At 42.1% G+C, this 26,106-nt stretch overlaps 2 protein-coding genes across 8 annotated transcripts in view; one reads left to right on the top strand and one right to left on the bottom strand.

The window, feature by feature from the left end:
* The window catches only part of MAP3K13 (mitogen-activated protein kinase kinase kinase 13), a 79,901-nt gene extending 68,597 nt beyond the window's left edge, over positions 1 to 11,304 (bottom strand). For 2 of the 5 annotated variants that reach the window (XM_042800830.1, XM_042800801.1), the window contains exons 1-3: positions 10,665 to 11,244; positions 9,772 to 9,982; positions 2,500 to 2,616 (exon numbers count right to left, since the gene is read on the bottom strand). The gene's annotated coding sequence lies outside the window, so the exon portion shown is untranslated. The other 3 variants (XM_042800810.1, XM_042800818.1, XM_042800827.1) reach the window with 3 other exon arrangements.
* A 31-nt stretch (positions 11,305 to 11,335) lies between these two features.
* EHHADH (enoyl-CoA hydratase and 3-hydroxyacyl CoA dehydrogenase) overlaps positions 11,336 to 26,106 on the top strand; it is a 33,805-nt gene continuing 19,034 nt past the window's right edge. Inside the window, exons 1-4 of one of the 3 annotated variants that reach the window (XM_032992513.2) lie at positions 11,336 to 11,445; positions 13,699 to 13,746; positions 25,057 to 25,160; positions 25,910 to 26,082. In XM_032992513.2, coding sequence (XP_032848404.1) covers positions 25,127 to 25,160; positions 25,910 to 26,082 — 207 coding nt within the window. In that variant the 5' untranslated portion in view covers positions 11,336 to 11,445; positions 13,699 to 13,746; positions 25,057 to 25,126. Of the gene's footprint in view, positions 11,446 to 11,503; positions 11,911 to 13,698; positions 13,747 to 16,919; positions 17,003 to 25,056; positions 25,161 to 25,909; positions 26,083 to 26,106 lie in introns of those variants that run through there. The other 2 variants (XM_032992514.2, XM_042801036.1) reach the window with 2 other exon arrangements.

The following is a 26,106-nucleotide window of genomic DNA, read 5'->3' as shown; positions in this document are numbered from 1 at the left end:
CCTTATAGCAGCAAAATATCCTCTTTTCATTCTCCGTCTTTCTTTACCCTGTTGCACAATCTCTCTCCACAGATTAAAGTTGCACTTTTCACAAAATGTGAAAGCAGAAGAAACACGAGAGAGCAAAGGGAAGAAGAGGTGTATCTGTTCATCCACATCAACAGAACAGTACAGACTACACCAGAACAAATATTTCCCAGTGAGATTCTAGTCTTCCAGATTTTTTTAACAAAAAGGTTCACAGATACCATCTTTACCTCCAAAACATCCCTCATCCACATATGAACAGCATGTAGTTTAATGACGGACTTCTGCAATCACTCAAACATCACAAGAAGTTTTTAATATTGAAGACTAATATACAGATAGTTATTTGTGCAGAATTCATAGATCACAGTTAAAACATTCTTCCCAAAAAAAGCAACTGAAGATCATTATACAAATACATAATCATTCACAGCCTCTTGATTCAGAAGGAACATGTAATGTAGAAAAAACTATGGCACTCCAATATCTACAAGCATGTTTTGAATACTCAGACTATAAACACAGTACAGAAAAAATGTTAATTTTTTCTGTAAATGTTATTTTTTCCACATACATGGAAAACACTCAACTTACTTATGGCTCTTGGAACACATCCTACTTTTCTCTAGCACTAGAATAGCTTCCACGTTATTAGGTAGAATATGGGAAACATCAATAGCAAGTTCCTATTTAAAGTCTTCCAGGAGTTCTCAGTGTCTCCACGTATAACAACAGAAACTCAAAATCCAGGTGTCCCAGCTCACAAAAAAAGATATTCAGTTGACCTCAGTTTGTACTTTTCATCACTTCAATATTACTTTTCCCCACACATAGCTATAAGGAACACCCAGGACAGCACACAGTTAATGAAAAATGAATCAGAAACAAAGCTGGTGATCCAGGAACATGGACCCAGTACTTTCCTCCCAGTCTAATTTTCCATACAGTCTCATGGCTATAATGTATATAAATTTACTCGTACATGTTCCCAAAACATTTCACAGCTCACCCTATTGATTCTGAAGAGCAAAACACAGGCAACTAGTCAGTACAAGAGAACCTTTTAGAACTTGGTAACACCTTTTGGTTTGGGGGTTTCAGGTTTCCATCCTTTTATGCAGAATTGTGCAGGTTATACCAGAGACCAAATAGCACAAATGAATATGAACAGTATTTCTCTCTCTAGCTACAAGTCTTTTCTTTCTCGAGTAGTAAGGCCCCCTGACACTGCATCCCCTCCTACCTCTGTTAAGTACTATACTCAGGAGAGGCTTATCAACACTATCAAATACACAAATATTTAAGAAACTCGGATGGATAATGAGACAGCTTCAAATCTGCAAAAAACATTGGAAAAAGGAGTTCAGTGTAGGCTGGATTTCTACCAGGTCTTTTTCCCCATACCAAAAAGCATTTATGCACAAGAGGCCTGTGACTCCAATGCTGAACATTTTAGAACAATTTCTGTGCAGGAAGAATGAAAATTGACAACTACCTAGACCTATTTTTCACCACTTACACTCCACTATTAGCTTTGATTTCACAGGTGCTAGGTTGCTCACACCAAAAAAAAAATAGAAAAATTAATTATCAATAAAGTAATCAACAGAAAAGCAAATGTATTAGCCTAATTAAAAATCAGAATTAATGCTGCTAAACAGGCAAACTTAGGCTTATATAAGCTTATGGCTTCCTTTTTATGTTATTTCTTAAAGTGACATTAAAGTCTAAACCAAGGTATTTTAAACCTTAACTGTTTGTCTCAGAAATCCTGTGTTTATTTCAAACATGAGTGCAGGTCTTATGTGACATTTCCCATTTTGATTTCTGTTATTAAAGGATTTTAAAACAATACTCTACGTTCACTGCCTACAGCCCTAAAGGGCCAAGTACAAAAATAATATAAAAGATATCACAAACTCTACAAAATATAATTTTGATTTAATTTCATTCAAGCATTACGTTCTTTACTTTGGGGAAATTAATTTACCATCTTTGATAGCAAGCACTCTTCTTCAGCTACTCTGAACACTGATAATACCATTTGAGGTACGACTGGAACAGCACTTAAAAATGCCTCACCTAACTTAATACATTCACCAAACTGAAGAAAAGTTTGTCTTACAAACTTAACTTTCTTATCCTGAAAATAAAACACCTGCATTTTCTCCACTCACTAAAAAATATCCACATTACAAAATGGTTCACCTCTTTCACTAAGCACTCTAGCTTTTTCAAGAGCTTCCAAATTAATGATGATTAGTTGGTATGGTGGAAAATATTACCTACTTCCTACATATTTCTCCCAGTGATGAAATACATATTTTCAAAAGCATGCTTCTATGGGCTGTGCCAGCCCAGAAAGACAGCTGCACACTAAACTGAAACAAGGACAGATCTATCTTTGGGAAGACCAATGGTCAAGACCCAAGAGGTTGGGCAGCTCATCTGTCACAAACAAAACCTACTCACCTTCAAGACATGTTAGCTTCCCACAGAAAAGTGTGAACAGGCTCATTTTGAAAGATGTAATGGTCCATCGGTTTTTGTCCTTAACTCTCTTTGTTCCTCCTCTCAGTAACTGGTATTCTGGAGATATAAAAAGAACTTCAATTTAAAAGACAGCTCTCTCAGATAAAGATACTATGTTACATAAACATTACATTTTTCCTGCTTTTTACCAGGCACAGCGAAAGGTCACCCGAAACCAATCTGATGGGTCCAGTTGTCTTATCTCAAAGAAGGCAGTAAGGGCTTCTTTCTTTACCCCTGCAACCCTCACAGCTTACACTTTTACAATCTACATTACAGTAGCATATTGAGAATTTGTCCTAAAGATTGGGAATGGGGAAGTAACTTATTTGAAGTCATACCAGTGCCAGAAGTGAGAATTACACTGCGTTATCAAAAGTCCCTTCTCACCTGATCTGCTACATTTTACATACTGACATATATTTACTACACTTAGGTTTATCTCAAAAGCATGAACACTGACTGAACTTTTCTGCTGAATTTTGCCAAGCTCCCCTCGATAACAGATTAGCTTCCTTAACCTCATTAGAGACACTTGGTTCCAATTGCGCAGCACAACCAGGACACTTCTTAGCCTGCTTGGCATTCTGAGGGGTTTGATACATGCTTGGAAAATAAGACTGAAAAGGCAAGGCAAAAGCACTGGGGTTGTAAATAAGCAAATGCCACATTAGAAAGAAATTCCCTAGGAGGCTTATTTTGCAGCCAAAATAATTAGATCACTAGCAAGAATCATCCCAAGTAGCTAAATGGTGTGTTACAAGATTAACCAAGGTCATGTTCTCTTATATCCGGCTTTTTAAAAAGATTCCTCCCCTGAAAACTTAACCCTAGGGCTTCATCCAAATTAAGAATTCCTTGTTGATATACATCAGTAGAAACTGAATCAAAGCATGCTATAGGCTGTCAAGTGCTGACTGCCCAAGGAAAGGCCATATGACTTCTAAGTAAGAGAAATCCACATGTGAGAGGCACCTAGACTCTGCTGCTGCTGCTGGATGTTCAGAGATAATTGCCAACTCATTAAAATCCAACATTAAAAGTTTATTAAATATGCAAACATTAATGGAATTGGACTAGCAACTACTTAGGCAGATAAAATTTCACCACCACATGTCCTGCAGTTCCTGTTATCAATATTCTGTCCTTTTGGAAGTATCCATGAGTCACAACACTACCTGAGGCAGTGAAACCCTCCATCTCTTTCAGATTACTCAGGTCACACTCTCAAGGTTCCCACTAGCCAGGAAGTCTAAGAAAAGACATCTACTTATCAGTAGTTACAGCTCAGTATATACTATCCATTTTCACCTTCACACTTGACTGCTTGAGATGCACAATGTCCCCAAGATTTTTTTTCCCCTTTGGCCATATCTGCAGGGCAAGTCCCACATCTCTTTGGAGGCTCACAGGTATAGAGGTTTTGTATATATCCCAAACTCACAGTTCTTGTCAACTTGCTGCTGGACTTTGGAAGAACTACGAAGAGATGAGTAGAGTGTCATGCAGACAATATAGATTAAAGAAAACCAGCCACTTAAAAGCAACTCTCCTGTAACTTCAGGTAACTTTGCACACACATGGTGTGTGTGCAGAGCTCTGCTTGGAGCTACTCTTTTGCAGCGATCTGAAAACAAGCATCAGTGTCCTCCATGCAAACAGCAATCTCAGTACATTTTACTCCACTAAATGCAGTTTCATTCCTGGATGACTCTGCAAAGTCCCAGTGCTTGTATCTCAACAAACGTCCAGGTTTTTGCTGTAGAGTGACATCAGACTTGGAAGTGCTTTTCACTAATACTATCAGCATAATCGGAACTAGCCCGGGTAGGAAAGGATAAGGAATATTGCTCATCACACCAAGTATAAACAAGCTCCTAAGAGTCTTTAAGGAACCTCCAAGTGACTCTGACAATAGCCTTGCTCTCTCAGTAGTAGCTTCAAAGGATATCTGGAAGATTTAATCCTCTAATTATGGGGGGGTGGGGGAGGGAAGTCTTCTCTCAGCACACAAGTGTGGTATAGCATCTCTGCCATGAAGATGTGAGGTTTCAGAAAAAAAGATTGAAATAAAATCTTAGGGATCAACCTGGAAAAATCATGATTTACCATGACAGAAAAAGCACAACTTACCAGGAAAGCACAGAAATTAAGGAGTATGAAGCACTGTGACCTCCAAAGAAAACACTGAACTCACTGAGCACAGAGAGGGGAAACTGGCCATTTGGCTGAGCAGGTTCTTTGCTACCATTCTTCATGGTATTGATGACAGTCTTGTACTGGAGAAGAGTGAACTGTTTTAAGTGTCAAGAACTACCCAGCGCCCAGCCCATGAAGTGCAGCACAGATCTGAAGTCAGGGTTTTCTTTCTGTTCTGCAACCATATGGGCCTCCCACAAAAAAAAAGTCAGAAGGTCTAATGATGCCTTGGCCAGGAGGGAATCAACAAAATCACCCATCCATCATCTGATGCAACACAAGGCATCACATGTTGCAGAACCTTGAGTAGCAGCCAATTTGGGGTCAGACATACAATAGCCTCCCACTCCACGAATCAGGAGTCTTGGGCTTAGATTCAGATTTTCTGAAAGAGAACCGACAGTTCCTGTTGGAAATGAAGCAAAGAGATCGAATTCAAGGTAATTTGGTTTCTGAAGAGGGCACTGACCAAATCTCAGACTCAGAGCCTGGGGAATGATCTTTGCTGCTTCAGTGTGTTCAGAATCACAGGAAAGCAGCCAGCTCAACAGCAAGCTCGAGGCACTGGTCCCAAGGTCGACTGTTCCCTGACAAAACAGAAGAAAGCCCATATAAATCCTTTCATCTCTTAGGGACTTCACGATGACTCTTTCTGTTCCAACTTGTACATTCTGGGCCTAAACATGGGAAAAAAATGACTCTGCAAAGCTTCCCTGTAGCTTTGACGACTAGCAGGCTTCTGTACAGACACCTCCTCAGTTGACTGCCTGTCTGGTCAGCCTACTGAGCTCCTGAACTTGACTGCACTAAACAGCATCCATCAAGAGTTCGGATTATCTCTCCCCAGAGAGCTCTTGCCCCCAGGAAAGGGGAATGGAAGATTGAATACAAAAATAGTACTTGTAGCTTACAGCTAGCACACCTTTGTTCAATCTTCTGCCCACCAGGCTGCAGGAGGACTCTCTAATCACGAGAACACATCAAATCAGTTAACCAGCACCGGTATTTCCTCCCATTACAGACAGGCAAGTACATCGAAACTACAGGACATTGTACCTTGAGGAATGTAAATAACCCATTAAAAGAGTTCTCTATTTGTAAGTGAACCAGGAAGGTCAAAGTACTCTGTGTCAGCTGTATGATATGCTAACCTCCACTTCGGAAGATACAAAGAGAGAGAAGTCCTCCCAGCAACCCTATGACTAAAGCAACTTTAAAACATTCCCAAAGGGGTATCCTAATGCCACCAAGCAACATCATAAACTTTAGTATTCAGGTTCTTAGAAGGAAAACAGGTAGAAAACAAATGATGTTAAGGAAAACTCAGAAATTAATCAGCTACCTGCTGAGGTCCATGGCACCACCAGCATGAGAGCCAAGCACTATGTTTTCTCCACCAACATTCAGGTCCTTAGCTGATCTGAAGCCAGCAGCAGCGCTAGATACACACCACCAGTGGGAAATGGCTCTTTGAGGGATACCCAAGTAGTGCAGAAATAGGGAGGGATAACCTGACAAGACAGGCTGGCACAGGGAACCAGAACTGCGGATGTCGGGGGCACTGACCTTTATGAGTTATAGTGCAAAGCTGTTAATCTAAGATAGGAGCAGCCATAACCCACAAGTCTCTGAAATGTAGACGAGGTGTTTCCTAGCACCAATAACAAACCAACGAGGTAAAATGAATGTTTTCTCACCAACTTGCTGCTGGATGAGCCTGCTAACACCCCTTTGCAGAAGACAGGATCCTCTCTGACAGAACCACCATCAACAGCTGATCCAGCACAGTGACATGAAAGCTGACATTGCTACACTCTCTGCCCTCTGCTTGGTTCTGAGGTTAGACAGGCTGAACACCTTCTCCCCAAGGAACTCCAGAAATAGCATTCACTAACTCAATGGAGTCTATGCCTGAATAAACCCTGGGCAGAGGTCTTTGCTCACAGCTCACACCACAGCAGTATACTCACTCAGTAGGTGGATGCAAGGAGAAATGCAGGCCATATGTGCAAAGAAAAAAGAGATAGCCGGACTTCAAAGGTATCACAGATCTGACTTTCAGAGTGAATACCCATTAAACTAGCCTGTGAGTGCTGGGGTACAGCTCAATATGAGCCAGATGGGCTAAGGCAAAAACACGTTTCATCAGAATGTTAAAAAGTTGGGGGGGTTTTCCCCAATAAACTGTCCAGTGAATCATTAAAGAAAAATCTTTGTGATGTAACTATTCAGTCTTATACAGAGAACACTCGTAATTAGCTCTCAAAGTAATCCTCTGACCACCATCTGGAGTTCAGCCTAAATCTTGACCTCAGTCACACCAAAATTCCACGCATCTTTGAAACACACTTGAAAGTGAATCACATCACAGCATTAAATTCATGAAGTAGAAAAGTTGACAGGAATGCTAAAAACCTGAACCACCTTCTTCTCCAATGGCTCTTCACAGACAGCTCTATAAATGCACGTTCTAGAACATCCAGCGAGTGAGCAAGGGGAAATTCATGCCCATCGCAGTTAGGGAAATGGTTTCAAGATGAGTAAGTAAAAAGACAGGATTTATCAACCCAATCCTACACCTAAACCAAAATGTTTCCTCCATCAAAACCTCAGTTTACAACAAACTAAGTTGACACGACATACCCAACCTTCTTCCAATAACACAGGAGAAAAATCTTCCTAGAACTAGATTCTGACAGTAAACCAGACTTATCAAAGATATAAAATAACTTATTCCCCCACCTAAGTGTAAACAGTTCAAAATATCTTACTATTGCAGAAATTCCTTCACCTAAAGTACCTTAGATGACTGGCTTTTTTTTTTTTTTGCTAATAACCTCCTGATAACCTCCTTGAAACTCCTATTCCCCACTGTCACATAAGAAAGTCTAAGATGCTTCCCACCTACAAAGCCTCTTAGCTTGAGAAAAAATAGTTTTCTTTAATATACAGCTCTGTGTTGCATGCTGAGCTCCCCACAGCAAAGCATTCAAGAATGACACACATCACACCATTGAGGAACAAAATTTATCTCATCAGTTCCAGAGGAATTCTATTTTCAATTAAGTTTAGAAACCAGATTTTAGACCTTTGTAAGAAAGCCCACAACAGCAAGGAAAGAGGCATGGAGCAAGCTGAAAGTAATGAACCAGTTACTGCTAGTTCAGATTTGAAAGTGAATCTTTGCAAGAATGAGAAATGTTTATTTTTTCAAGGGATCATGTGCATGTAAAACACAAAGAGCCTTCTGTACTGGAAGGCATAGTCCCAGAGACAAGACTTCCTGACAGCTGGCCTACAGGCATACAGAATTTCTTCCAGCTAAAGGTATGTTTAAGTATAAATAAGAGCGAGATTAGAAAGGACCACCAGATTTGGTGACAATGATGCGACCCCAAATTCTAGTCATTTCACTATCTAAAAAGAGACAGAAAAAGATTGTCACCAGCCCCAGGTACAAACTTAACTACCTGCTCCCATCAGGCTGCAAAGATTGGGCATGAGCATACTACAGGAACGTTTATGCTTGCTTATGTAGTTAAAGACTACACTGCAAAAAAACACTAACATTTTTTACATCCTCATTTCACACTTTTCTTTAAATGGTATTTTAATTCATTTTTATCATTCACAGAGACAAGAAAGACAGAGGAATTAACTATACATTCAATCAGCTACAAGCACCACCAAGCTGAGCCTCCTCTGGGATCATTAGCTGCTTCTGTTCACAGCTAGACTGCCTTCCATTTAGTAGGGGGTAATTTTAAGTTGTCATTATCTTTGCCACGATACCTTTCTCCTGGCTGCAGCTTCGGCACGGGTTACACAGGACCAAAGTCCTATACAGTAAGTCAATATTTAACTTAAGCACTGCACTGTTGAGACCCGCCTAGAGTATTTGATATAGTGACTTATTAAATCTTACACTATCTTTTCTAACAAACAATAATAAAGGGCAATTTATCTTCTTTATGAGAAGTTGTAACAATAAATTCTACAAGGACAGCAGTTAGATTCAGCTTTAACAATTTTAATACGGGACCTAAATGTTTCCAGGAAAGGAGTTCTAAATAGTATGATGTGTACAACACAGAACAGGTTCAAGACAGGTACAGGAGCCACAGTGCAAAAACCATTTAAAACCAAACCACACCAAGATCTGGAAATTCAGCACTTCTTCAAGAAGTAGTATTTTAACACTACAATTAAGCCACTAAACTATATCACAAAGGCTTATACAAAGCTCTTGGACATTACAAGGACAAGTATTTATTCTGCAGTAAGTCTCTGAATAAAATCTATTAGCTGCTGTACTAACATAGATTTTAAACTAATACAATAAACAAAAGACTGATTTTTTTTTTCAGGCTAATTGTTCTTAATCTTAGTGAAGCTAACCAAACTGTTTCGATCACAAAAAATTTATTTGCATGCCTCTGATGTAAATAAAAATGTTGCTAATAGCTTCATCTTTTATCGTATTTTTGGACAGAGATCTTTCTGATGTCAGAAACAGCTATTAAAATACAGTTCAGACCAAAACTGTGCAACTGAGAGTAGTATTTTGTTTACTACATCCATTTCAATTCTTTATCCACCTGTTTCCTGTGTTTAAATGTGATTTCTTTATTTACTGCTAGTACTCCCACCTTTATATTTAGCAAAAACTGCTTTTGTTCTCTAAAACTGAACACCTGTTTTAGCAATGATACCCGTGGAGTTACTGGTGATAATCACCACAGGTAAATTCCTAAACATTCTCCAGTTCTAAATTTGCAACTCTCCACATGTACCAGTTTGGTGATTATGCAAAAGTAAACTTTTTCAGGAAACAAAATAAAAGTATTTCTACTGTGAAAGAGTGGAGGGGAGGAGGCTGAGAATATTAGCTACATCATGAAATAAGGAGACAGTATTTCACAGCTTTCATCTAAAAAAATATCAAAACAAAACCAAACCAAGCCAACAAAAAAACCCACCAAAAAACAAGTCACAAGCACTAGGCCAGCTCACCTCTCCAAAGTGCAGCCTCGGGGAACACTTTCACAAGCTGCTGAATTGATTTTGCTCCATGACACTGCCTGAGGGGCAGACCTGCCTCTCCCCGTTGCACACACCAGCATTAGTACAGACACACAGTCGGCTCCAAGAGTTCATTTTCTGCACAGTGCTAATCCTGGTCGGTTTGGCAGAGGAATCCAGCCGACCACACAACCATTCATACCTGCACACGAGAGGCAACGAAAATGGACAATCGGAGGGCTAGAAAAGAGATGCAGCGGGCCACCCTTTTCAGCAGTAACACAATCTTAAACCTGCTCTCTTGAAATGACACGCTTACTGATACATATAGTTACCACAAAAACAGAAGCTTTCACATGTCAAATGGCTCCTTGGAGCAATCAGATTGGGACTCAAGTTCATCTCAGAGTAAATGCAGAAAGTATTTATTTTTTCACTCTGCTTTGAAAATGAAAACAGTATGTTAAGACCTCTGAACTAGTAAAACTAGAAGATAAACAAAGAACAACTTCAAATGAAGTCACAAGGTCTTCGTAGTTCCCAGCAGCACAACTCCCACAAAGCCTAAATGAGAAAGGAGGCAGACAGGTTCCTATCCATTTTCTCTGAAGGTTTTATTTTCATTGCACTGGGCTTGCAAGTGTTATTTATATCCATCTCCATCCATTTAGCAAAAATAAACTAGAGGTACTGGATTCTGCCCTGGGAACAGATAGGATGCTGTCTTCATTCACAGCTCCAAGTGCTGCACTTCTCACCAGTTACCTGTTTCACTCTATCGGACTAAACCAAAGCTAGTCCAAGCAAAGCATCAGCTAAAGCCATCCCTTGAACTCTTCCAAACTTAAGCCAGGCGAGAGAAGCATCGAAATTACTATACTTACTTTTTTGTTGTTGTTGTTGTTGTTTACTGAACAGGGCACAAAATCATAGAAGCTTGCGCTGTTTTCGTTTTCTTTTTTGTCAACAGCCTCTGGTACGTTTTACTCAAGCAGGATTATGACAGATACCACAGTCTTAACTGAGTAATGATCTGCTTCAGATTCTGTCTGGAGATTTACTTAAATGCTTCCTCCTCCCCGGGAAGAGGAGATTATACCCTGTGATTGCTCATCTGCTTCAAAATAGGCATTACCAACACCTCGCTTCGCTACAGGGCTGAGAAACGGCTAGTGCCACGGATGCAACCCTAGATTCTTTTTTTTTAAACACGAAAAACTCTTCTTTAAAAATACGCAAGCGTGGAAGCTACGGCGCCTCAGAACAAGAGCGGACAAACCCCGGCTCGGCCCGCGCGGGGAGCACCGGAGCCGGGCGGCAGCGCTCACCCGGGACGCGCCGTTGCCCTCCCCGAGGCTGAGGGGCCTCCGGAGCCGCCCGCCTCAGCGGTGACCCCCGGCGTCAGGGCCGTGGCCGCGCGCCGCCCGCCCGCCCCCGCCGGCCGCCGGGAAGGCCCCGGCCCGGCCCCGGCTCCCCCGTTACCTGGGCACCGCGTCCGCCGCCGGCCTCGCCCCCGCCTCCCGCACTTCCGGGGAGCGGCGGCGCGCAGGCGCGGCGGGGCGCGAGGGCCGGGCTGAGGGGCTTCGGGCCCAGCGGGGTGTTGTTGGGGGGCATCCCCGCTTCTCCCCCCTCCCCAGGCAGGCTGCTGGGAATCGGGGCTCCCGGGTAAGGCACAGACCCCCGCCTCGGTCTCCGGAGCAGCCCCTCGGGTTACGTCCGCGGGCTGTCGCGGATAGCAGGGCAGCAGGCTGGTGGCTGAGGGCAGGCACGCCGCGAAATGGTGGCCTTGTAATCGGAGGTTCCCCCTCTTTTCGAAGACTTGATGATAGCAGCCCCCCATAGTCAGATAATTTTCCAGCCAGTTCTCTCAGAATATCAGGATGCAGCCTGTATGGTCAAACTGGATATTAAGGTGCCAGGCTTTGACAGATGCTTTTAACATCGTACTTTACTACTGGGCAGAAGAGAGTTCAATTAGTGGTGCATCAGCAAATCAACCAGCAATCTGGAATGGAGAGCAGAAACATTTATTGATTACATATATCTTTCTTATCATTGTTATTGACAACTTTACTGTCTCCAAGAAATGGCCCTCTACAATGACTTGTGTTGCTTTTATTCATTATACAGGTATTTAAATCATATTTCAGTCTTCCGTATAAACTGCCTGGTGTTCTTCATGTCTGATTCCTCAAGTTACTCCCATGTGTTGGATTTTTCTCATGGTGATGCTAAAACTTAGAGTACCTTAAACCATGTGTAGTTACTGTGAATAAGGGGACTGTAACCTTGTTCTTTAGGGGCTTTCTACGATGCTTCCATGTCCTCTGTAGTATTTTTGTTTGTTCATAAGGACAGCCATACTGCTTTAGCACTAAGGGAATGTGATACTTTGAACATTAATGAAGCTTTGTGAAACTGTTGTGAATTTCCATTCACACTTATGTTTTCTGCCAGTCAGATTTATACTGGGATAGAGAAGGGAGTAAAGTAAGAAAGAAAAGATGAACACTGATGTCCACATAACCATTTATGGGGATGATAGCAAGCATCCTTTGTTCACTGGCTTCACAGACATTTTGGATAATGTCCTGCATTGCTTTTGGTAATATTATCCACTGTAAACCAGCACATGTAGTATAAATTAAAAAAAAAAAAAAAAGGCAGCAATACCTGTATAACAGCACTAAGCACTTACGTTTGCTCTTTTAAAAAATTCTGAAGCATGCTCCCCACTTTTATTTCTCCCCCAGTAGAAATCATAACAGCCACGTTGCTCACACTGCAATTTGCACGCTAAGCAACGAGGGACTACTGCTGCAGATCATTCTGCTGTCTAGTCGTGTATCAATCCAAGAGGAAGGTTGATCTGCTCACACAAGCAATACCACGGCTTGCCAGGAGGTGTTGCTTTGAAACCATGCAAATATCGGAGCTTAAAAATCATGAAATAGGCTCGGACTATTAAAAAAACTGACAGATACTTTGTGCTGTCAGGGAGACCTCAAGATCCTACATCTGAGATGGTAGTATTTGTTTAAGACATTTTAAGCCTGAAATACGCAGAATAGCAGAGCGAAATAAATGCTGAACAGGGGACCCATTCCATGAGAAATACTGTGGGTTTGTACATTGCTAACAAACATGTTACAGTAGCTTTATGTGTGCAAAACTCTTAATGGCTTTGTCTCTGCAGGTCTGGATTCTAAACTATATATACACATAACAGACCGGATGCAGCAGGGAGTTATGTAGAGGGAACTCTTGGTTTCAGGAAGCCAAGGAGCAGAGTAAAGCTTCAGTCAGGCAAACAGTTGTTCTGCTCAGAGAGCTGTGTCACTGTGCTCTCCACACCTGCACACATACATTTTAAAAGAAAATGAGCTGTTTCTTTCTAAGGGGGAGCACAGTGATGGATATACAGCTGTTCTCCAACAGCCCTGTTTTTAAGTACATATGAACAGTAACAAATTTAATTATGCATTTAATTATAAGCAGCCTTGGTATAGAAGACAGAACAGGAGGTGAAGTTTCCAACACATTTGAAGTGTTTTTTGCTGAAGGAAAAAATGCCTCAAAAGATACACTGCAAGGAGGAAAAGTTTTTAAATATGTCTTTATCACATCGAACTAAACCAAGCTGAGGCTCTTCAGCAGAAATTGAAACTCTAGAATAGGATGATATTTCACAGTTTTGTTGTGTAGATGTAATTAACACACTGCACCTTTCAAAGAGTTAGAGATGCCAGCTCTGAGGCAATGAACTCCAGCTCACTGAGGCTCTGGAAGGCTGGTTTTAGAGACAGTTTAGAAAAGGATCTCACAGTTAGCAGAGGAGGTCACCTATGGGTGTGTATAACCAAAAAAGCCTTCGAAAATTATCATCGGATGTTTACCGATACTGGTTTTTTATTACAGGTATTAGCCAGGATCAGAGAACAGTGTACCGGACGAAAGATTATAAAGGTGAGGAGATCAACAGCTCTTTTTACACCAAATAATTTTTTTAAAGCCAACAACATTCTGAAAAAGTTGTAGCTGTAAAAGGGAAAGCAAAAGACAGTTGGTGAATTTAGCTGGCCCTCTGAGCTGTTGTTTCAACAGCAGGGTGTAATTCAAGCCTGATGTTTAGACCAGCTGCTGTCAAGAACAAGTAAACTTTAAGAGCTCCTATCCCTCTCAGCACTGTGACCACAGGTTTTACCACAAAACCTCAGCTCAGATTGTACAATACAGCTAGTTAGACCTTCCATATTCCCGAGAGATAGTTTAAGCTGAAATACCCTAGTCCTACAGCTGGAACATCATTGCAGACCCTCCTTTTCAAATACCTCTGGGGTCAGAAAGAGACATGTTTTGTGTGACTAGTCAAATCATCATTTTCTAGGAATTTCTGTTCTGTGTGATTAAGTTTATAGCAAATCAAGCTGCATCTTCTGAAGTACCTTGCAGTGATGATGCACTGGAATAAAAATTAACCTGAGCCTCCTATAAATAAAGCACTTGTTTGTATCATTCAGCACTTCCTAAATGAGGCTGATGATCCCAGGAGGTTGCAGGAGACTTGACAGACTCATGTTGCTCTGGCTTGGGAAGCAGCAGGTTTCTTTTTTTTTTTTTTTTACCACAGCACATTCTGAGGGGTTTGGAAGACAAAGCACAACATTCACATTCATTGAAATCTGTCCTTTGGTGAATATACCTCATTTCCACTTACAGTAAAGGAGTTTCTAAGGATTTTATATTCTCATTTTGAGAAGCCTTTACTTTCTCCAGAGCTGGAATGAGAACCGGGTGTATTTCCTGACATTATCCTCTATTATGGAGTCAGAAGACCAGTAATCAAAGGGGCAACAAAACTTAACCACCCAAGAGGAATATCCACAACCTACCTCGCTGCCTGCCTTGTCCTGCTGAAAGCAAGCCTTTCATTACTACTCAGACTTTCTTACACCAAGTTAAGCCTCTACCATAATCATAATTTACTTCTGAAATGGCATCGGCTGCTGCAGACGAATAAGAGTAGAACTGTTCCCTAGCAGGGGATGAAGACATGAGCAATTTTAGATAGGCAATTTTAGCTGTATTTCTCTTCATACAGCAAGATACCTTTCCTTTTGGCAGGCCTAGGGCTAAAGAAAGCTGCCACCATGTCTTGTGGTTTCACAGTCAACAGCTGTTTTCCATCAAAGTAAAAACTGCCAGGCAGTCTGCAGGGAAAGCCATGCGGAACAGCTTTAGAAATAGAAGCACTGGAGACCTGTACAAGGTTTTGATGAATTACTCAAAAGCTTCCAGAAAGAAACTTCACCATCTTGATTACATTTTGTCAAGGTTAAGTGCACCAACAGGCTCTGCAGCCTCACCCAACTATGCTCAAGATCAGCTCTCATCCAGCAGAGCTGCATTGCCTTGTGTGACTGCTGTGAGAGGGAAAAACAGCAAGAAGCCTGATCTAGGGCCCATGCACTCCTCTTACTCCACTGGTCTGGGAGTTGCATTTAAGCTCAGGCCCTTGCAGTTGGTCCTTGTACAAACTCAGTGCAGAACAATGTTCTGAAGACTTTCATTTCCTCTGCTGCATACACTTAACTGCATTTCTTTTTCTCACCACCAAATTCTATTTCTCTTTAAGGAAAAAAAAAAAAAAAAAGACAAACATAAGGCTTACAACAATAAACCCTAAACATTTACTGGAGCCTTTCCACGACTCTATAGAGCTTACTCTTTGTTTTTTTTTCCTGGTAGCTTTCTTTTCCTGAGAACTGTTTTCTTCCATGTTTATTCATGCTCAGAAGAGTCCTGTTTTGTCACAGTTATAGCAGTTGTATTATAAAGCACAAGTAAAATAGATCTGTAAATTATAAACAGAAAGTACAACTCAGAATGATCTTTGGTTTCTTTCGGGTTAATAACAATACAATAGATTAGTTAGCCCTCCAAGGCATAGTTTACTTTTATAAATTCCCAAAACACAGTTTTGCAAGCAAATTTCAGAGTATTATCCCTATTTTGGAGAGTTTTTTACATTACTTAAGTGGCAGAAAAGCTGAAGTGATCCACAACAACAGCAATAACAATAAAGGCAGCAGTTGCAATGAGTGAAGGCTATATATTCATACAGACCTTTCCATATACCTAAATCAAGTCCTAAAAGTATTTATAGCTGCTCCAGACCAGGGGAAGGAGCTGCAGCCATTCTGCCCAGTGTCTGACTTTTAAAGGCCAAGAGATGTTAAAGAGAGATTGTAGAGTTATGAAGACATTTCAAGCAAACTTAACATTCCACAGCAAGCTAATTAGGAGGAACTGCACCCCACAGATTAAACCACAGGGAAAGGTAGGCCTCCTTAACACCCATACCTAGGAGAAGCATGGGTGCTTCCTGGGTTTTTTTTCAGGAGTTACTGGGAGATTCACCCTGGTCTGAGGGTCAGTTCTGACATGTCTTATGCCCAGCACTGCAAGCAGATGCTCCTAAAGCATCCTTCTCACATTTTCTACATTGCTTCTTCAATAGCTGCACAGGTCCCAGGGCAGGACAATCAGTCACCAGCAGATCCATATCAAAATTCATCAGTTCTTCAATATAGAGGATTTTTCCCTCTGAAGAGCACTTTCTTTCCCTTGAATTACATTTTTGTGCAAATTATACCTTTTGTAATATTAGAAACTACTTGCTTTTCCTATCTTTTAGCTTTATTTACAAACTGATATTTTTCTAAGTAGGATCTTAGGGCCCGGCAGATCTTACCACATCCTCACTTCGTTAGCTTCCCTGTGTTAATTAAAATAATCACGGGGGCCTTAGCCTCTATACGGAGTTTTAAGCAGGACCAGCCCTTATGACAGCTGTTTTCCATTTAGTTTCATCAAGCCACCGCAACGTGCACCGTCTTTTCCGAACAGGGGTTTAGCCTCGGTATCCCTACACGGAACTGAGGGGCTGGCTGTAAAATAACGCCCGAGGAGGGCGCGGGTACATCACCGCGGGGAAAGCGTCTGTCCGACCCCCGGCAGACCCGCCGCCTCCCCGCAGGCCGGGGACAAGGACAGGGGCCGTGCGCGGCGCTGTGGGCGTCCCGGCACGGGCGGGGCGGAGGCCGGGCCGGCCCCGCGCCGCCCCGGGAGAGCGGCGGGCGCTCGCCATGGCGCAGTACGCGAGGGGCGCCGCCGCCGTGGCCGTTATCCGGCTTCGCAACCCGCCCGTCAACGCGCTGAGGTAACGGCGGGCGCGGCCGGGCTGCCCCGGGCGGCCGCCCGCCCGCCATTTCCTGGGGCGGCTGGCCGGCCCTACCGCTCCTGAGGGGGGGAGCGCCGAGCAGGGGCTACGGGGGCTGTAGCGGCGGCAGGCTCGGGCCCTCGGAGAGAGGGGTGGGGGATTCTCAGCTTTTCTTCTTTTTCACCTCGTTTCCACCCACTCTCCTTGCCCGTGGGAGGCCCTTCCTGGTCCCGGGGCAGGCAGCCCTGTGAGAGCCTCAGCTGAGGGACTTATCCACACACCACTCGGGTACCTGATTCAGCCCGGACGGCGCCTTCAGAGAGAGCTTAGATCTCCCTTTGCAAAAAACATGCTGAAATTTTCTGTGACTTCTGCTCTGTATTATAATTTCTAGTGGTTTTTTTTTCCTGGGCGGCTCCTTCAGAGAGAGCTAAGATCTCCCTTTGCAAAGCAACATGCTGAAATTTTCTGTGACTTCTGCTCTGTGTTATAATTTCTAGTGCTTTTTTTTTTTTTTTTTTTTTTCACAGGAGAGGTGTCAGGCTCATCAGTCTGTACTTGCTGTCATCTCTCCTGGAAGCTGTTTAAAAACTTGGAGTATTTCTTGTCACCTTCCAGTCTTTAAGCATCAGGGTGACACTTCGAGCAAGAAATTGCACAGCAGCGTTAGCAGTTCAGCCATTTCACCCTGGAGTTCCTTCAGAGCTTGTGGGTGAAAACCAGCTTTTCCTCTCAGATTTGCTACAGTTTTAGTTGCCCTGCCCCATGCACTCCACAGTGCTCTCTTGGCAAATCCCTGCGCTGTCCAAGTGAGCGCAAGGATTAGGGCAAAGGGCTTTGTAGATAGCAGACATGCTTCAACAAGTGGAGCTGGCAGCAGGAGTAAACCACAGCCGGGGCTGTCAGAAGTGAAAACAGTTCATTTGCCTTTTAAAACTGATTAAGGGATTAACCTCTAAATACTGATCTTGATCAAGAAAGGCCCCAAGTGAATCCAAGCAGGAGCCAGTGAAAAACAAAGTCGAAGACCAATCTGTAGGAACTTCTGAAATTTTAGTTTTTCATGTGTTTTGAAAAGCACATACGTGCTTTTTGGCTTTACATAATGTTACAAGGTGTGTATTTTAGTTCCTTTTGCTCATAGACTCCTTTTTAGGCAGCTGTAGTTGGTGAGCTTTTCTGTAACAGTGACCATAGTGTCTATTGAGTGTATATTCAAAGCCAGAAAAATCCACTGCAGTTATGCTTGATTTATAAACCAGAAAGTTTGTTAAAAAGAAGCTGAAAGAGAGGAGTAAGAGCATGAATAGGAGATGCAACCTGCTCCTCTTCTGAAGCAAGCTACATAGCTCTGCAGTAATTGGCAGTGCTCACTCTCTTGTTGTAACACGTTAAAAAGTGGAGTAAAATAATTTTCACATGCCTAGATAATGATAAGAAAACAAACTTGGAGTGACCTGATGAGATTAGATGAACTAGACATACAGGACTCCCAGAACTGCATGTTGCAAAACATCCCTTGGACCTCTTGTGCCCAAGACCAGCCTAAGAAAACTTCCCGGCTGTGCCCACAGTAAACATTCCATCCTTACTGTGAAAAGTACAAAATAGAAAGCGAAAGGTACGTGTTCTCTTTTGAGAACTCCTTGAAAAAACACAAAATTGCCTTCTGCTTTCAAACAGCAACTGCATGTACCTGCACAACAGCCTCTCCAGGACAGACCCCAGCCTCTGCTACCTTTTACTTTTCACCCCTCAGTGCCCTTACAGCAGTGCACTGTTCTGACAAACCAAGGGTAACAGATGGTGTGGTCGTGGTCCTGTCCCCCATCCCCAGGAGGGAGAAGGAAGATCCTGCAGACTTCATATCCGTTAAAAAAAAGCAGTTTCCATTGAATATTGTATCTTCACTCCCCCACACCGGCATTACGCTGCCCATACTCTTTTATCCTCTGACAGCCCTGCAGCACAAAGGCCCCTGAGAGACCCAAGTACTTATTTCACCCACATAGGCTCATTCCCTCGTGACAAGCTCCGTAGCACCATAGCACAACCTAAGATGGGACTGCTGGGATCCTGGCTGTGGTTCCTCACAGCGTCTGCTCTGCTAGCATTGGTGCTCCTGCGACTGTCAGCAAGCCAGCTCCGGGTGTGAATGTGATGAAACACCAGCCGGTTGGTTTGGGTTGTTTTTTCAGCCAACTTAGCTCTCTGCATGGCACGAGGGACAGAGTAGGAGTGCGTGGGGAAGGGTGGCAACCTGCACAGCATGGATTTAAATCAGTTAAGCTACTGTAAAGCTATAACTTGAGACATGCCTGTGGTCTTTGATCGCATGTCAGGGTAATACCTGTTTTAGAAGGGATCCATAATTATCTCCTACTTGCCATCAGGTAGTTTTTAACTGAGATCTGACTGTAGGAAAGGTAGAGCACACTCTGGTCCTTGTCTGTTCCTTCTGCATATTTTATGTACTGGACCATAGATGTACTGGACTGTACAAACCAGGAGAAGGTTTGTGATTGCTGTTGGAAATGTTTGACTGTGTAGGTGATAGCAGGCAGTGAAAGACAGGAGCCATGTCCTGCAGTCCTGAAAATTTAATTTCACAGCAGGCACAGATGCTTTTTAAAAGACTGGTGAGTTTTTGCTGCTCTGCTCCAGCCTCATCCCTCTCTCCCCATTATATGTGGCAGTCGGTGCTGTTTTCCCAGCTCCCAGGCCATCGCCCTGGCCATTAGCACTTCAGAAGCCACTGGTGGGTAGGAATTTGCTTTCGCCTGTCTGACACCATCCACTGCTGTTCGAGTACCTCCTGGGCAGTGCTTTCCTGAGGAATGTATTTTGACATGTGAGTCTGGCAGCAAATTTGGCTCCCACACAGACTCCCCTTCAAGCTAATCTTTCTCTCCACCAGCAGAGGCAGTATGTGCCCAATTTGATTTGTTTGTTTTTTTCCCCTGGTTCTACAGAAGTTTAGTGTTCAGACATCTACATTAATGAGACCTTGGCATAGAGACAAGGGATTTAGATATGTAAAAAACGAGGCAGTTTTGGGGAACAGACAGACAAGACTTGCACGAGAAAAGACCAGCTACACCTTACTAGCAGAGGCAGGCTGCAGGCACTGAAAATTAAGAAGGATGTGGAAGAGCATTTCAACATTTGATTTGACAAGTGCAGAAAAGGTGCAGGGATGATAGGGCAGAACGTGAGGTAGGAGAGTTGTAGGTGTGGGCTTATATAAAATATGACAGTGTAAGAGTGATGATTGGAAAAGGCTCTCCCTGGCTGCTAGGATTGTCCCTCTGACCCCCAATCAGCATAATGATCAGAAAATGTAAAGCAGATAAGAGAAGCTGCAACTTCAGATAGGTAGCAATGATGGGAGAGTGTGATTACCTGTGTTGGACTGGATCAGCACCTCATCAGGATAAGATGCAGAGAGAAAATTCTGGAATGCAATAAGTGTCTGCTTTCTAAAACAACTGTTCTGAAACCCCACAGAAAGGATTTGGGGTTTGGCTTTAATTTATGTGCATGACTCTGTTCAAGCTGCATTAGCTGCAGTGTGACAGCAACTACTACACAGCTGGATCTGACACTGAGGCAAGAGAGAGCAGACCAGGTAAATCCAGCATGAGTCCCTAATTTCAAGAAGGGAATTATATAAATACCGGGCAGTTAGTTCAAACAAAAATGCTGCAGGAAGCTATCCAAAAGACAGTAAGCCTGCAACAAGAGTGGAGGCTGGAGTGTTGTTGTTTGGTTTGGGGATTTTTTTTTTTTTTTTTTTAAATGTTTATTAGAAGACCAAGTAAACTGTTCAGCCAGGAAGGGATCTGGTAAAAGCCCTGCATGACTTGATGAGAAAGCTAAGAAGACTAAGGGAAAAGTTTGATTTTTTTAAAGTGGAAAGCTTACTTAAATGAGAACAAGCCCATAAAACATGACAGAAGAGATGTAAACTGGAAATTAAGACTAAAAAAATAAAAAGAGTAAATCAAGGCATGCTAAAAAACAATAGCAAAATGTTCTTTAAATAAAAAAAATATAACCCAGGACAAGCTTACAGGCTGCTGATCTCAAAACTGGCAGTTACAGCTCAGGAAAGGGATCCTTACCTTTGCTATTTCTGTGAAACCATCAGCTCTATGTGCTGGGGTGGCCCCAAAAGCCCACAAAATATTGGGTACCATCAGGATGTATGTTGTGAACAGAGCAGACAGCATCCATTTTCTGCAATATAAAACATCTTAATTGGTGTGTGTAGTTCTGGATTTTGCATTTGCAGAAGGATATAGGGGTGGTCCAGAAAGGGACAGCCAAAATAATCCAAGGGATGGTGCACTGTGTTAAGAAAGCAGGCTGAAAAAGCTGAGTGTCATCAGTTTGGAGAATAAGGCTGTGGGAGAATAAGGTCAAGGTTTACAAAATCATAAAGTAAATAAAGGCATAACCCTTTCTCAAATCCTGTAACAGTTGAACTAGGGTCATTTAATTAAACTAGTAGGAGATTGTTTTAAAACAGATAATAGAGCTTGCTGCCACAGGAGCCTGTGGAGGCAGATGGATCAGCAGAATCGGAAAGGAATTAGGCAAATTCATAGACAGCAGGTGTATAAAGGATGCTAAAAAGAATGTATGTGGACATACATGGCAGTGTCCCCAGTGCAGTGGTTATGGATGTTGGGAGAAGTTTAAGGGGAGAGGACCAGACCTGCATATTTTCCATAAACAGCATTTTATTGTTGGAATCGAGTCTCACTTCTGTAAAAGTAACAAAGTAAATTCTCAGGATTCCCTTAAATTGCCTTTTTTTTTAAGAAAAAAAAAAAAAATGAAGAAAGTTCACATTCACAAACCCTAGCTAAAATCTGGAATTATTAAGGGAAATGATAAAACCTTATTACAAATCCAGCACATCATCACTGCAATGAATTTTATGCAAAATAAAAATAACCTGGTGTGGTCATCTACAAGAACATTCTCTTACCCTGGTGTGCACGTGTTCATTCGCAGCACCTGCAGTATGTTTCTGAAACACTGAATCATCTTGGCAGAATCACTTTTCTTGCACTCAAATTAGTATATATATGTGGTGGAGCTGACTACATAGCATGGGATGAAGTGTCAATTGGAATGCATGGAATGAAATTTTGCATAGTTGCTGTTAAATGAATGACACTGTCACAGTAATGAAATACTTATGCAAATTATGTTGACTTTTTGTTTCTTTAATGCTCTAGCTGTTTAAAGTTACGGTACTCTTGAGTATTTTTATATTTTTACTGTCACAAATTTTACTATGATGCTTTAATTGAAAATTACATCTTTTAGTACCAGTTATAACATGTGAGTTACAAAGCAATGCAGCCTGTGTGTTGGATTGTAACATATCCTGAGGCAAACATACTGTTCCATCTTAGGAGAACAAAAAACTGCAGAAAGTCTGATAATTCTTCCTTTTTAGTCCCACAAAGAAGTTCCCACTGGGAAAAAAATTGTATGGAGGGCATGCAAATATTTATGCAAGTACAGGGTCAAGTTATTTGGCAAAAATAGTTCTGTCGTCTTAATATAGGCCATGCAGATATTGAACTGTTATTTTGTGGCAGCCCTGACGACTAGTTTTTCTTCTGGTAGTTTTTCTTCTGATATGTTGTTTTAATTGCTAAGGGCTTGTAACTAATTTCCTACATAAAATCCTGAACCTGTCCATCTAATGCAGACAAACCTTTTACATGGGCTTTTTGCATTTGCTGATCGCGTGTCTACAACAGACACAGAGATGCTTTGATTGCTTCTTATCTGTTCCTGAGAGAATTGTTCCATTTTTCTATACAGTGTTTTCAAATCAGTAATTTAACGTGTTTGGAGTCCTGGTACATATTTTTCCCCTCTTTGCACCTTGGTTTGTAAAGTGTAATGACATTTCTTAATGGTTTTCCCTTTAATCTTCCAGCCGCTAGGTGAATTTGGTATTTCTGTGGCCTGGCTCTCCACTGGTGCAAAAACAAACCTCTAAGAGCAGCGAGCATTGGGTGCAGCCTGTGGGTCCTTCTCAAATAGCAGCAGCCAGAGCACTTAATATTCCAAAGGAAGTGAGATAAACCCCAAATTTTTAGTATGTATTTTTTCCCAGAGAATACAAAACCATTTATTAAAATTAGAAAGGTTTTTATATTCTACTGCATGGAACTATATGTGCTGGAAGGACCTTTACCAGGTCATCTAATAGTTTTTCTTTGTCATGGCCAAATTATTCTCATTTTAAGTTTCAGCTTTCAGAACCATTGCTAATGTCAGACTTCAGAGCTGTCTTTGATGTCTGGATGAAACAATTGGTACATAACTGGCTGTTCTCTCCAAAAATAACACTTTTCTCAGTCTCAGCTGGCCAAGTCTCAGGGCTCCCACTGATCCTTCTGTGTATCATGGCCTTATTCAGGCAGCAGCTGATCCTGGAGACCCCCCTAGACAGCCCCCCTCATCCAACAGCCTTGATTAATAAACTTTGCTAATAGCCTTTCTTCATTTTTGATTTTGAAGGAGGAATATGCAGATGTTGGCTGGCAGGACTTCTCACAGCTGACTTACAGGAAACTTCTTGGGCTCCCCAGGTTTTCCTTTTCAGTCTGTGGATTTCCACTTCAATGCTCCAAGTTGTTGTGTTATATAAATATGTGATCACCCACCCTGGACACACCTAGAACCAGTGCAGATGAGGACAGTGATATATATTTCGTCTACTTTATGACAAGCTTCCTTTTTAGATGAAATGTCATCAAATATATTGAAAAATATGCACAAACTGGTTATGTATCAGGCCTTTCTATCAGTTCTTTTGAATTCACACTCCTCCTCTCCAGTGGGCATCAGCAGAGCTCTGCTCCCTTTTCATCAGCCACCTCGCCTACATGTGAAGCTGGGTTTACAGTTTGGAGAAGGTCTAGGAACAGAAGCTGTGTATTTATAAAGGACTGGGCGAGCATGTATGATACTTCTTTGAGTATTCCTCCAGCCTCCAACTGCTTGTGGCTCAGATTTTCTCAATCAGAGGCATATCTACATATGTAGTATGTATACACACATGCACACAGAAAAGTGTCTCTCACAAACTACGTATACACTTACATACTTACAAATGTGTGTATATGAATATATTTTAGTATCTAAATTATATATACACAGAATTTGTGTTAATATTGCTATTGATAAAGTGTTAGGTGTTAATGCTTCTATTTTTACCTACCATCTTCATCGGCACTGCCTTCTCAAACAGACCATGCTCTCCATGTCCATCCGTACACACAGCTTCTAAGCTTCAAATGCAAAGTGGACGTACAGTCAGATCATATTTTTTTAAATATCTGATTTGTAGAAATACTATTTATACTCTCACTGTTCCATTTTGAAGTTCTTGGGTAGTTCTTTGCTGGCCACATTTACTGCCTGTGTCTGTGGAAATATGTTCAGATGAGACAAAATAAGACATTTTGTGTAGTGTTTTAGGCCCAAATTCACTTTGACGGGATCCCACACAAGTTTAAGTTTGGACCTGTGTACAGATCTTCACAAGGTGAAGGCGTTATAATGATCAGCACAGCACCAACTCTGTGTCAGGTGTTTGAAAGATACCTTTTTATCCCTGAAGCTTCTTTTCCTTTTAAAGAGTTCTTAGACTGTCAGTGGTTTAGCATTAATTACTTTTAAATTATGCTAAACTGTTTTCCTGAAAATCTGAATGTTTAATTCATAAAGACATTTTCAAAAGAACGTTTCCCTGTGCTGCTTGCTTTGGAAACAGCAATGTCATAGCCAGAAGACGACTCCCCGGGACATGAATGACAGGTCAGCAGTCATAAGCTTGCTGGATTTTGATGTTTACCCAAAGGATTCACCCAGAGAGGCTGTGGCAGAAGACAGGCTAGGGGAGAGACCTGCTTGGACATACTGCTCATTTTCACCGGGACACTTGGTGTTTATAACACAGACCTCCTGGAAGGGTAATGCAGTTGCTTCTTACTAACTGAATCTCTAATTTATTTCAGTTTGACAGTTCTCCAGGCATTAGAGGATGGGCTGAAGAGAGCAGATGCAGATCCTTCAGTGAAAGCTGTTATGATTTGTGGCGAAAATGGGAAATTCAGTGCAGGTAAGACATTTTTCATCAAACACAGCCTGAGAAAAAGAGGAAACTCCCTCCACCCACCATGTCTCAGGATTCTCTGCCTTGTAACACTGCTGATGAAAGCCCTGATTTGGCTGGAAATGGCCAGAAGACAGTGGGCTTTCTCTATTCTGCTGTGCTACAATTGACATGAGGCACATGACAAGCTGGACCTTCCAGACTAGAAATAAGCTGGTATGTTTATGCTGAAATGAGGGACAGCTGCTCATCTCCATAATGCACTGGTGTCTCCTTGCTCTCCATAGTTTGCTTTGTATAAAGTCTCTGGGCCACCAACTGGTCCAGTGTGTGGAACATACCTGGGGTGGGGCAGTGGTGCATAACAGCTCTCCGGTTGTAGAAACCAGGGAAGCTGGGGAATTTCTGTGGAGCTCCACGTTGCTTGTGCTTAACTAATCCAGTCTCATTTTTTTTTTTTTTTTTTTTTAATTACACGAAGGATGTCTGCAAATTTCTGTAGTAACTGCATGAACATTACAGTTACTATGCATTTCTATACTTAGCCTTCCCCTGAACTCTCTGAATAGGCTTAAGGAGCTAGAGTTTCTTGAAAGTTATTCCACAAAATTCCTGTTAACCACTCTCCTGCCAGCAGCATGCTCTGCAGAGACTTAATCATCTGTGAGCAGATATGTTCAATGGCACAGAGGGAAGGATCGTTCCAACCACTGCCTTGCCCACTAATTCCTTTTAATCTCTCTCTGCTAACTCAGGAGCTGACATTCGAGGATTTTCTTCTCCGAAGAGACGTGGTATTGCCTTGGGCCCCATCGTCTCTCTCATAGAGAGGAGCGAGAAGCCTGTAGTGGCTGCCATTGAAGGCATTGCCTTTGGAGGAGGCCTGGAGGTGGCACTTGGCTGTCACTATCGGATTGCACATGTGAAGGTAACACACACTGTGAATTAGAGA

The sequence above is a fragment of the Tyto alba genome, unplaced genomic scaffold (assembly GCF_018691265.1).
Source record: "Tyto alba isolate M040663 unplaced genomic scaffold, T.alba_DEE_v4.0 Super-Scaffold_10, whole genome shotgun sequence".
NCBI lineage: Eukaryota > Metazoa > Chordata > Aves > Strigiformes > Tytonidae > Tyto > Tyto alba.
Note: the sequence above shows the minus strand (reverse complement) of the source record. Positions and strands in the feature narration are given on the sequence as shown.